The sequence below is a fragment of the Mauremys reevesii genome, linkage group 16 (assembly GCF_016161935.1).
Source record: "Mauremys reevesii isolate NIE-2019 linkage group 16, ASM1616193v1, whole genome shotgun sequence".
In the NCBI taxonomy this organism is placed as follows: Eukaryota; Metazoa; Chordata; order Testudines; family Geoemydidae; genus Mauremys; species Mauremys reevesii.
The window spans coordinates 32401665-32414134 of record NC_052638.1 but is presented as its reverse complement, the minus strand read 5'-3'; the positions used below and the strand labels follow the sequence as shown (position 1 = coordinate 32414134).

The 12470-nt window shown below is 38.7% G+C and overlaps 1 protein-coding gene across 6 annotated transcripts in view; it reads right to left on the bottom strand.

The window, feature by feature from the left end:
• WWOX (WW domain containing oxidoreductase) overlaps window positions 1-12470 on the bottom strand; it is a 635942-nt gene that overhangs the window by 196122 nt on the left and 427350 nt on the right. Inside the window, exon 9 of one of the 6 annotated variants that reach the window (XM_039503886.1) lies at window positions 11363-11567. The exons of the other annotated variants lie outside the window; for them this stretch is intronic. Coding sequence (XP_039359820.1) covers window positions 11547-11567 — 21 coding nt within the window. The 3' untranslated portion in view covers window positions 11363-11546. Of the gene's footprint in view, window positions 1-11362; window positions 11568-12470 lie in introns of those variants that run through there. 6 annotated transcript variants of the gene reach the window in all.

Sequence of the window (12470 nt, the reverse complement as noted above, 5' to 3'; positions counted from 1 at the left end):
AAAACCCCTGGAGCTGGCCCTGCTGTAATTACAGACACATCATTTCAAAATGTTGGCATTCAAAGGCCCAAGGCAAAAACGGTGCATTTTGCAAGGTCATTCAGGTACCTCTGACAACAACTACAATAGTACACTTTGCAACTATATGAAGCTTTATATTTTCAGGACACCATACAAACTTTAATTAATTGTTATATACAGTGTTGTAGCCATGTTGGTCCCAGGATATTAGAGAGACAAGGTGGATGAGGTCATATATTTTATTGGACCCACTGCTGTTGGTGAAAGAGACAGGCTTTCAAGCTTACACAGCGTCTTCTTCACGTCTGGGACATGTACTCCGAGGTGGAATAGATTGTTTAGCCTAAGTAACTATTTATGCTGTTCCATCTTGTATTTAGCTGTGACACTCGGAGTACATTTCCCAGACCTGAAGGAGAGCTGTGTGTAAGCTTAAAAGCTTGTCTCTCTCACCAGCAGAAATTGGTCCAATAAAAAATATTACCTCATCCATCTTGTCTTTCTAAACTTTAAGTAATTCTCACATCATCACTATGAAACATTACAAATGGGCAAAATGAGGCACATGGAGTTAAACTGATTTGGCCATGGAGTAAGTCTGGGGCAGAATTTTAATTCCCTTTCTGGAGTTCCTGACTCATGGCCCCACACTTCGTTCCCTAACTCAAAATCTCTCTGTTACACTATATTTATCCTCAGTTTAGCTGTCTTACCTGGTGGAAGATGAAGATAGGGCTGGCCTGTCCCTGCACTCCTAAATTCTGTGATTTACATTAAAAAGCTACATTTTGGAGAACACACACGACTGGTAATATTGTTTCCTGCACTTTTATCCCACCCACAGTTTATGGTCACCATTCCCTGCAGCCTCAGCCAACAATGAGGCTGATACAACTTACACTGGAGGTTGAACAAGACACAGTCAAGATAAGGGAACCAAAAAGATGGCGCAAAGCCACCGTTCTGCTCCCTCCCCGAGGTTCTGTGCTACATAAAGTTCAGCTGGACCTGAGGCCTGGGGACATAATCTTTAAAAGGCCACAGAGAGCTAGAGTTTTCATTCTAAATACTGAGTCTGACATTTTATTTACGTAACTCTACTTATTCCAGGAAGTGTGTTTCTGCCAATAGACTCCAGACAGGGCCGACATTAGACTTGCTTGGGCCCATTGCAGACACTAAGGAGTGGGTCCCCACCCCGCCTCCCTTACCTGCTTACACATTGGATTTCTGCAATGTTTCTCAAGCTCAAGCCCCGCTGCATGGGGCTGAAGGTCAAGCCCCACCATGCGGGGCTGAAGCTGAAGCCCGAGCCCCACTGCACAGGTCTGAAGCCTGAGCCCCGCTGGACGGCACGGGACCCCAGGAATTTGCCTTGCTTGCTATCCTGTAACACTGGCGCTGGCTCCAGAGAAGAGCTGGGAAATATCCTTTTGTTCTGTAATGAGTAATCTTTTATCTCTCTCTTGTATCCTCCCAATAACCTGCGTTTGGACATCCCAAAACTCCTTTGCCTTCTTTTTAAAATTTCCTGTTGGCTCCATTCCATAGCATCATCCTCTGTATTTCCATATGGTACACATCCAAAACATTTCAACATTTCATTCGCAGCCATTACAAACACCAAAAAAATGAAGTCTATAAGGGGAAATTGTTGAAGTTGCTTGATTGAAAAGGTGCGAGAGGGTCTCACTACGGAGAGGGGTATAATGAAATTAAAAACTGTTGTTGTTTTTTTTAAAAATTCATTTTATAATCACCCAAGTATGATTTATAGTATTAATCTTAAGCCCTTCTGCATTGTTAAATACTGTATTAAAATAATAAATTAGAATATTTTGGACATGAATTCAGAAATTAAACCAATTTGGGAAAGGGAATGATCCAAAGAAGTCTTCATCTTCATCCTAAATTAGCTCCACTATATCTACATTTAACATATTTTCCAGGTTGCAATATCAACCAAGCAATAAAGTAACTGTAGGATAAAATGTCATCTGAATGTTTGAGCCTTAACTCTAAAAAAAATTCCTTGCATCTGTGGATTTAGATCAATGACTTGATATTACTTCAACTATTACAAATTGTAATTCTTAGTGGTTTTATTAAGTTTTAAAATACACAAATGCAAGCTCCTCACAGAGCCTTTATTCGAAGCAGCCTTATGTTTATTGTAATGTCTGACACCTTTAAAATCTGAAAATACAGAAGAGGTACCAGTTAAAGGAGGAGAGTAATTCCTCCCACCAAACAAAACAACAGAACTATGAGGCATGGAGATCTGCATGGAAAGTTGCTGAAATTTTGTGAGGCAGGGCAAGAGAGATGTATGGATTGTGCCGGGGCTTTTAGAGGTACCCTGTAGCAACAATGTACCCTGGACACACAATCTCACAAGATTCACCCTGGGACCAAGCAAGTACTAGAGGCAAAGTACCTCCTCTATATTCAATGGGACAAAAAGGTGCTTATCAAGAGAAAATCATGAAATTTGAAGGCAAAACTCACAAACACTAGTCTGTGCAATTGAGGCTTGATTCAACTCCCACTGAAGTCTATGGTGAGATTACAACTGGGTTCAATGAAAGCTGGAACAAACCCTTATGCTGTCATCACTGATGTTTCTAATATTGCAACTGATTAATTTCCTTTTTCCCTCTTTGAGAGAAGTGAAATTAAGGTGCAAGATGGTGTCTGTGACAGCAGCAACAAAACCCTAAACTGCAGGCTATAAAAAATAAAAATATGCAGAAAGGATGAGGTTCATAAATCATTTCATCACTCCCACCCATGATTGGGTGTTCATGACTATTCCTGGTGTGAAAACTGGGGCTCATAACACATCAGCAAGTTTCTAAACATTGCTGAACACTATATTTTTAAATCTTCAACTCTATTTTTTTAATCCTCTGATCTAACAGTCATAAAAACACACCAAGAATCTATTCTGCTTACTAATTTAATAGCCCTCTCCCTCTCACATATGAAATTTACATTTCACAGTGTCAATGTCCTTAGAAGAAGAAAAAACCTTGCATTCAGAATCATTAGTCATTTTTCATGCTCTGGAGGTCCTTCTCGACCAATTCAGTAAAGAAGGATGTTACACAAAAGAGACAGGATTGCTGCTAATGACAGGCAACAGTTCAATATTTTATACCACCTTAAAAAGTTTCAGTAACTGAAGGTGTTCTCACATTAATTCTTTGCATCAATTATTGACAGAGAATTTAATTTAAAGGCAACTAGTCAGTAACCTAGGGGTACTGTTTTAAATAATTTATAATTGCTGCATAGGTGTAATCATATTGCTATTGATTAAGATCCATTTACTTCTACCAGTCCAGCATGCCTTATGCTAATTACTTTTAGTGATATCACCTTTTTAACTCTGTATTCCCTGGTAATAGGAACTCATTATAAAAATAATTGAATAAAGTACAATCTTTTAAAGTTTATTTGATTAGTCCTCGCAGGGCTGTTGAGAAAGTGTATTTAAATAAACATAAAACTAGAAACAGAAGAAAGGATATCCTGAGATCAAAAAGACAGTCTACTAATTTTGAGGTGAGAGCTGGAAAGCTCAAAGCAACAGGAATTATGATTACATATATGAATGAAGATTAAGATAAATCTGTCATATTTCCCCCCTCTCCTGCAATTGCTACATATGTGAAACTCCCATTTAAATCTGTGGGACTCCTCAGTGTGTATGCATCGCAGGATTGGATCATTTCAATGATATGGTAGAATACAATACTTCTTTTCAGGACAAGAATATATTTAAAGGCCAAAGCCTGTGTGTGAAATCTTGCTCTGAATTCAGTGGGAGTTTTGTCACTGACTTCAACAGAGCCAGAATATCATCCTCTGATTGTACTAATTTCAGATGATTTTACATGTAATAATGATTATTATTGTTGTTTTTAAAATATTTAGAAACCCTTTGGGGACATCCTAGGCCCAAGCTCTGCATGGTTGGACTCTCGCATCTATGCAGATCCCATCTGAGATAATGGGAGCATGGGCGTGCATAGGGATTCATCTACAAGAAGAAGGTTTTAAGATTCAGGCTTTAAAATTTAAGATGTTCACATTTTCTGATGAAGCAATCAAAACCTTCAGTCTTTGAGGTCCACTTCATGTATCACTTTAAGGCTGGAGATACTTAATCATTCTATTCTACTCTAGATTTCCCTAGGAAGCCCATGGGAGGCAGCTCATCAACTCATCATACACAACAGACAAAGCAGCAGCTGCAGAAGAAGGAAATACAAACTCCATCAGTGCATCACTGGGGTAAGTGCGAGGAGTAGCACTACAATTTTGAAAATGTACTTGGAGGCCTAATCCTAATCCCATTGAAATCAATGAGTGTAAATCAGGTCATTTATTACATTCTGTTGTAGAGCCAAGGGGGAGGAGTGTTGACATACCAAGAAAAGCCTGATGGGGAAGGGCAGAACCTGGAACACTGGGAGGGGCTCTGCAGGAGTGGCTGAGATGGGAGATAGCTGGAGGTGTAGGACTAGAGGCCCAGGTGTAATCCTGATGAAATCAATTACAATCTCTCTGCTGATTTTAAAGAGATCTGGGTTGGACTTTATATTCTCTTGTCCCTCCAAACCCCCTAATCTACCTACCCAAGGACTACGAAAACAATAATATATAATATCATCTAATAAATCTACAGAGTTCACTGACAAATTCTGGGTCTGATCTTGACAGATGCTGTGAAGTAGATTCCACAAAAGACACTAATATGGGTAGATAGCCAGCAAACAACATCCAATTTCTGCGCCAAAAAATATGCAACGTATTATAAATTAAATTGACTCAAGATAATTTTAGTGGCTTGCAGTCAAGTGGAAATCACTTCTAAAAATATCAGTACAAGTAGTGACTTTCTCCACAGAGTTGAAGTCAAGCAAAATTTCAAAATACATGTGCTTTTTAAGTAACTCAATGAATGTGGAACAGCATAAACAGTAAACTCCAACTTACTATACTTCAAGAATTTGAGAACGAATAAATTGATCTGACATTTGTTTTCTGTTAAAATATTGAAAGAAGTTGATCGGATGCTTAGGAGACTGGTATAGTATTCGGTTCACCTCCAGGACCTCATATTTGGAATAAAGTTGGTAGCATTACAAACCTGTTCCATGAGGGCCAATGTGAAATGTCAGGGTGGTCTGGGTGCATTCTCAGTGGAAAGGATGTCCCCATTTCACAACCTCTCTGGCACGGGCAGTTTTGAGAAAAGGGCCAAGGACAGGACCAGTCCAGAGACTGAAAAAATAACCTTACCCCTTGTGGTGGTCCCCATGTATCAAGGTACAACAATAAGGAGTACTGTACTTTGAACTCCTGCTGCCCATACACCACCTCTGCTTTGGCTAAACAAAGACCCTCGGTCTCTGGGGCTGTTAATCTGGCACCACCCAACAGTCATTAGGGAAGCCTGCTGTGACTTTTCATATCAGGTCTAATTTCAAAAAGGATCAACATTATTGATAATCTTGAATCCTGGCTTTGTTAACAAAAAATGCAACAGCTTTAAAAGGTTGTGTTGAACACAGTCATGCTGGCAATTGCAAGTCTATATTTCAAACAGTTAAGGGAAAAAACAGTATTAAATTTACTGAATACCTCAGCTGGGGTTAAGCATTTTATGCAGGCATCAGCATCTTTAAGTTCACCTTTTAAAAGGAGCAGGTTTTTTGTTGTAAATGGCACTGACACTACAACAAGAAAGTTCATTTCACAAAGATGATTCATTAAGAAATAAAATATTCATGGCTGACAGCTTGAAGGATCGCCATACAGTTTTATTCTAATGCACCTGTCCTCTTTGTCAAGTCCAATATGGGATGTCATGTCGCCAAAGTTTTATTTAGAAATTGTTTGTCAGAGTGAGCTTTCTAATGTGAATGAAAAATTCATCCCCTCATTAAGAAGATTTTACATGAAATGTCTAGGATTTTCAATGAACACCAGGACATGAACCAATTACTGTTAAACATTTAAAGAGATAGTGTCCTAGCTCGCTCAGCAAAACCCGTCATGCACATATATGGAGAGAACTCAGCATCTATCAGGAAAACCAAATGGCATTTCCTTTTTTATTGTAGTGTTTTACTTCATTCTTTTTCGTGAATTTTGACAAACCCTTATGTTTAGAAAGTCTTGGTCAAATTAAAAGCACTTGTGATAATTTGCATATAGTTTAAAGGATGAAAAGTGTCTTATGTTCATTGCCCAAGACTTAGATTAATTAAAACCACCATACACAGTGAAAGATGATGATGAGGGGAGTGTGTACCATTTTGGTTTTTTTTGCTGGAGACCTCTTGATGAATTTGTCTTTTCCCAGGGGTCAAACCATCCAAAATCCTAAAAGATACCCCGTGCCCATCTTTGATCTAAGAGAGGCATCCAGCTATCTTGGGGTTGGGGAAGTGATAGGAAGGAGGGGCAGGTTGGTGGTGAGCAGAACCACTCAGAGGTGTTGTTCCTCTTGCACCTCACAGGATTCCCCAAGTAGGATAAAGCTGATTGCACTCATTTATTTGGAGACCTCCCCACACCATTGAACTTACCCTGGTTTCCTATCGGAATGTCAGAAGGCATGATCATCAAGGAGTGATGGGCTGTGAAAGAGCTGTGCTACCATGAGGAACACAGGAAAAAAACAACCGAGATAGTCTTGAGCATCTGCAGAAGGTAAGCCCAGTGGGTGGGGATGGTCCCTTTCTCTCTCAACATAGCAAGTGAGATGAAACCCCAGCAATCGGAAGTTGCAGAGTTACCTCTCCTCTTCAAGTGCTGGGGATGACCATTCCCTTTGATTTTTTTTAAATGATCTGTTTGGTTTATTTTACTCTGCAACCCATATCTTGGAATATACACAACTAAATATGAAACCTTGTTTTGCATCAGTACTGAGTGTGTATTTTCTTGCTAGTTCAAACAAGGAAACCATTCTTTCCAATAAATAATACTAGGCAATGAGAAAACACATACATTTGTCTCATGCAGAGTAACCTGCAATACACTCTACGGAGATTGCACAGTTTTCATATTCTGCTTTACAAAATATTAGTGCGTTTGCAGTCCTGAGGGATAAAAAAGCACTCCTAAAGATATTCTAAGTATTTTGAGGGCTTCTGAATTGGAACCTGTATGAGTAAGCAAATGACTTATTTTTCTTTTTTTCCTCCCAGGGTTTTTGCTAGATATACTGTATTTTAGAAAGCACATCCAATACATTTTGCACAATTTTGCCCATAATTAGTTTCACTGGGAAAACTGTGAAGAACTACTTTCCTGCTTTTAAATTCATAATTTTGGTTCAAGAGAACAGGAGACGTTTAGACAGAGTGAAAAGTATTTTCTAACAAATCAATATTAATTTACCTGACTGTTATGGTCTCAAGAGCCAAAGTGGGTTCTTGTACTGAGCTGGAAAGGAAAGATTTTATCCTGATCAAATGTTATTCGAATATTTATAAGACTAGATAATTTAGAAAAGAAAATACAGATGGCAGGGAACAATCCTGAAGGGTAATTTTCCGGCCATCTCTTTGAGTTACAAATGGCAAGAAGTGTAAAAAGGCACATAGTGTGATCAGTAATTTTCTCTGTCATACAGTTTTCTACTAAATCTACTGCTCAGTTTATTTCTTGTGCTATGGCAAATGATGCAACATTTCATCTAGGATCCCAGAATCACATGCATACAGTATCAGAGTGCTTACAATCCTCTGGGGGGAAAAAAATCCAAAGAGGACGTTAAAAAAATAAAAATGGAATTATTTACATTCAGCAATGTACACCAAAAAGGCCAGTCTCTTCTTTTGTGACATCCAGGCCTACACAAGTCAAACAATAACAGCTTTCTGCTACGTGATGACACTCAGATAAACCAATTGTTCTTATTCACGCTACATTCTTAACAAACTCACAGTCCGTATTCTGCTTAAGGTAGGTGAATAATTAAAAGCAAAAGCTAGAGGAGATCATTAATAGTTTCACCATCTGCAAATGTCAGACAGTTGTACATCATAATTATTAGGTAATAAGGCTAGGTATTATTATTACAAATAAGAAAAAAAAGTACCAATAATAGGTACAAAGTGATCTAAAAACATCTCTTAAGCAATTTATATGCAAGACAGACCTTACTAGCAGTGATTACTGTACTGTGTAAAATGTGGCGATACTTTTAACTTGCAGACTGGATAGAAGAAAGTCTTTCATCCACTATTCTCAACGATGGTGCTGTGTGAAACAGTAAATTGACAGAGTAACATTTCACCTCTCAAGATATGGGTTCAAATATAGTTCATATCAGAAATGAAATGAGTTTGTTACTTTAAACTGGTCACATTGGATCTCAATTCTATATGAGATGCTTAGAACTTAAGTGAAGGTACCCTGTATTTTGCAGGTTTATTTGTACCACAGAAATACTCCATAATTCATCCACAGTACACGGATACCAAACTCGGGCCCTCCTCCTTCAAGCTTTTAAGCATATGCTAACTGTATGCATGTGGGTAGTCACACTGACATCAGTGAGGTACTCAGGCATATTAAGTTGCACACATGCTTATGTGTTGGTAGAATCAGAGACACTGGTGGTCAGGAATGAGATGCAGTGGCAGAGAAAGGAGTAAACAACATAACTTCGTGAAAACAGATCGGCCTCTAAATTGCCTACTAATACAACATCTTTTAAAAATGTATTTGTTTCTTAAAAGGAGAGATTTAGAAGTATTACAGCTCTTAGAATCAGCAAACATGGAAAATCAATTACATTAACATGTGAAGTTTAATCATCACACATTGCAAACTCATATTTTCATATTTTATGCCTCCATTTTAAATACAGTTAGGAGATCTCCTGTAGGAATTCAAAAAGTGTTATCTTATTTTGTGCCCAAAACCAGAGAAAGAGCTCCACTGGGCTTGACAAGCTGTTAAAATTAAAATATCTGTTTAAGCACAGCATAATATATTAGATGTTTAAGGCATTTTCCCTTAAAATTTTAGTTTATCTTCTTTTAGTTAATTTTCTGAGATAAAATCCAGTTATAAATAACCTGGGGTTACTCTCAGTATGCTGCTTGTGGGATGGCAAATCTTTAACAGCCAGAAATTCTGCCTTTTAGACATCTCTAGAGGGAATAAGAGTACTTTGAAAATTATCCAAAGCAAAATAAGCAAAAAGCATTACAATAATAATAAAATAATCAGTAATTATGCAGGAAGTTATATTATATTTATAAGCTAATGAACTGTTGCCCTTGGGCATCATTTTTTCTTTTTAAATACAAACATACAAAAATACTCATTGACTATAATCAATGCCAACCTATGCATTTTAGCTGAATTAGTTATATCAGACTTGCAATAATCATATATGAAAGGATGCTGGAGAAAATTACAGATCTATGAAAGAGCAATTAAGAGAGATATACAAAATCCAATAATTAAATGCTTCAAAATACATATGACTAAATATCTGAAACACAACAGTAGAAAAGTTTTGTTTGCCAGTACTACAAAGAAAGAGTCAAGAAAACAGCTGTAATATGAGAGGATGTCAACTAGCTGAAATATTAAATTTATATTTCCTCTGAATAAGGGACTAAAAGAACAATATGCTGGCTGCTGTCCATTGACTGTATGTATAATTATCATGGATTCCATCACTAGAAATGTAGGAGGCAGTTCAAAACAAATAGGGTCTTTTGGACTCAATACTGCAGGATTTCTTCTCACAGATCTGTAGGCCAAAGGTAATCATTCGGGAGAATATATGTTCATACTATTTTCCAAAAAGTTTGTTGAATATGAGATTTTTTTTAAAGGAATACAACTATTGTAGAAACTTGCAAGTCAATCAGTTACCCTGCTACCATTTGCAAGGAAAACAGCAGAAAGCCACTCTGATAGGTAAGATAGAAAGGAACACATAGTTGTAACCTAACAGGAAATAACTGGTACACATTTAGAAAGGAAGAAACTGCCTAACTGTTCTCCTTGACTTTTCGGAGGTTACTGAGAAGGTTGATGATGGCAGTGCATATGGCATAATTTATTTGGATTTTCAGAATGCCCGCAATTAAATTTAATGTCTGAAAGGTACAAGCTCTGAGATTTAAGTTTTTTGTCTGTCCTAAGTATCAAGAGAAAAAAAAAAGAATGACTAAGAAGGGGGATTAAATTCAAGTGGGGGGAAAAAAATCTTACATGGTACAGATGTCAACTTGAGTTACTATTTTTAGCACAACACAAATGATGCAAGAGAGAAGTAAAGAAATACTAATTAAGAAAAGATAGTGGTAAACACTTTCCCCAGAGAGAATAATAAATGATTACAAAGGCTTGCAAAGTAGGGTCCCTGTCACTGATACCAAAACACAACAAACTGAAGAAAAAGTATGCATAACATGCTTTTCACACAAAGTTAAAATGTCATGAACACCAATGACCAAATCATAGTCCTACTTTTAATACTTCCCTCCCAATATGTGTTGCACTTACATTGTTCAATTCATATTGATGGAGGTGGACTATTTTCTCCTCCAAATTTAATAATACCATTCCTCATCTTACAACAAGAGAAACTGGGCCCAATTCTCACCCCTTTGAAGTCAATGGCCTCATTCTCTTTGAGAACAAGACTGAACATGGTATTTTAAAAAAATCTGTTTAGCAGAGAATGGATATTGAGATGTTTGAAATCCAGATCTGCACCTACATTTTGTAACTTTGAGACAATCGCTGGTTTACTAACTTTGTTAGAATATATAGTATTCCACACAGATACAAAAGATTTATATTGGACTTTTTTTCTTCTTCTATTTTCTCTTCAAAATCTGATTGCAGGTCTCTTTTGTATTCCTTGGTCTGTGGAAAGACCCAAAGTAGAAGCTCCATGGTTCTCCCAAATGTCCATTAAATGTTGATCACATCACAATTTGAATGAGGCATTTCAAATACATTATTCAATTATTTATAATCTGCAACATTACCTGGAACCGGTGCCAGCAAATCCATTGCCAGCAACGTGTGTCTTTGGGTGTGTGATGCATTTTTATTTTTATTATTATGATGATGACCCCTCCAAGACAACAAAGTATATAACTTCTCCCTTTCAAAATGCAGTAAGCACCTGATTACTCTATATATGAAAATATATAATTCCAAATGACCAAAACCAACCAGTATTTACTAGAATTTTAAACAATTCAATTAGCAGGAGGTGATGGTTCTCAAAACAGTGGGACTGTACCACAGAGATATGTTATCTAGTCTGTACATCTCTCACCTCTCCTTTATCTCATTGTGAAGGGGTTCCACTCACTGTGGGTGAGTCTCCTTGTGGCTGGGTCTGGGAAATAGCTCTCGTCCCATCTGGCACCCCTTTCCCTCTGTTGCTTGTGCTGTGGCCCTTCTCTTTCTCTGTGACTCAGGGGGCTCCCTCTTCATGACTCATCTCTCCAGCCAGGTCACTATATAGTCCTCATTTTCACCTGGAAGTGGCAAGTGGTACTAAAATGATCACTCTTTTATTCTATCCTGACAAACAAAGAAGTAACGTTACTGTACTTGGAATATGTTGCAACATGACATTCTATGCCAACATAATCCACAGTGGTGGATAGTCCTCCCCTTCCAAGATAACAAAGTCCAACCATTGCGGATGGTCACATCTCCAGGTCCTGTGCCCCTTTCCCAGTGGCTGGCAGGGGAACCCAGGCCCTCCCTCTAGACTGGGTTCCAGCCTAGGGACCCCGTACCCAGCAGCCAAAGTCTGCACAGTCCACTCCTAGCTGCTGTTTTCCTGGGTTTCTTCCTACCCAGCCTCTTTCAAGCTTTCTTCCCCGTAACATCTCTGGGTTGACCCTTCTTTCAGGGCTAGGGTCTCAGGGCTCAGTCCTTCCCCTGGGTTTCCTCTCTCTTCCCAGAGAGTGACTGTAGACGCTGTGCCTGCAGCGCTCTCCTCTGTACCACTTCCAGGCTTTTTTACTGAGCAGCCTGCTCCTGGCCAGTTGGGCTTCATGATCAGTTAAACCTCTAGGTGCCGCCAGGTAACATGTAGTTGCAGAACATTATTTTATTATGGTTTCAGTTTTTTTAATCATACTGGCTCTGGAGGTCTGAGTCCTTCATCCTAAAAAGTTTGCATCCAAAGGGTGGATCAGTGGATCACTGCTCTGGGCCAATGGGAGCTGCTGGAAGTGGCACGGGCTGAGGGACTTATCTCTTCCAGCAGCTCCCATTGGCCCAGAGCAGCGATCCGTGGCCAGTGGGAGCCGCGATCGGCCGGACCTGCGGACGGGGCAGGTAAACACACCGGCCCGGCCCTCCAGGGGCTTTCCCTACAGAAGTGGCGACCCCCGTTTGAGAAACCCTGATCTAATTAAAAGGGGAAC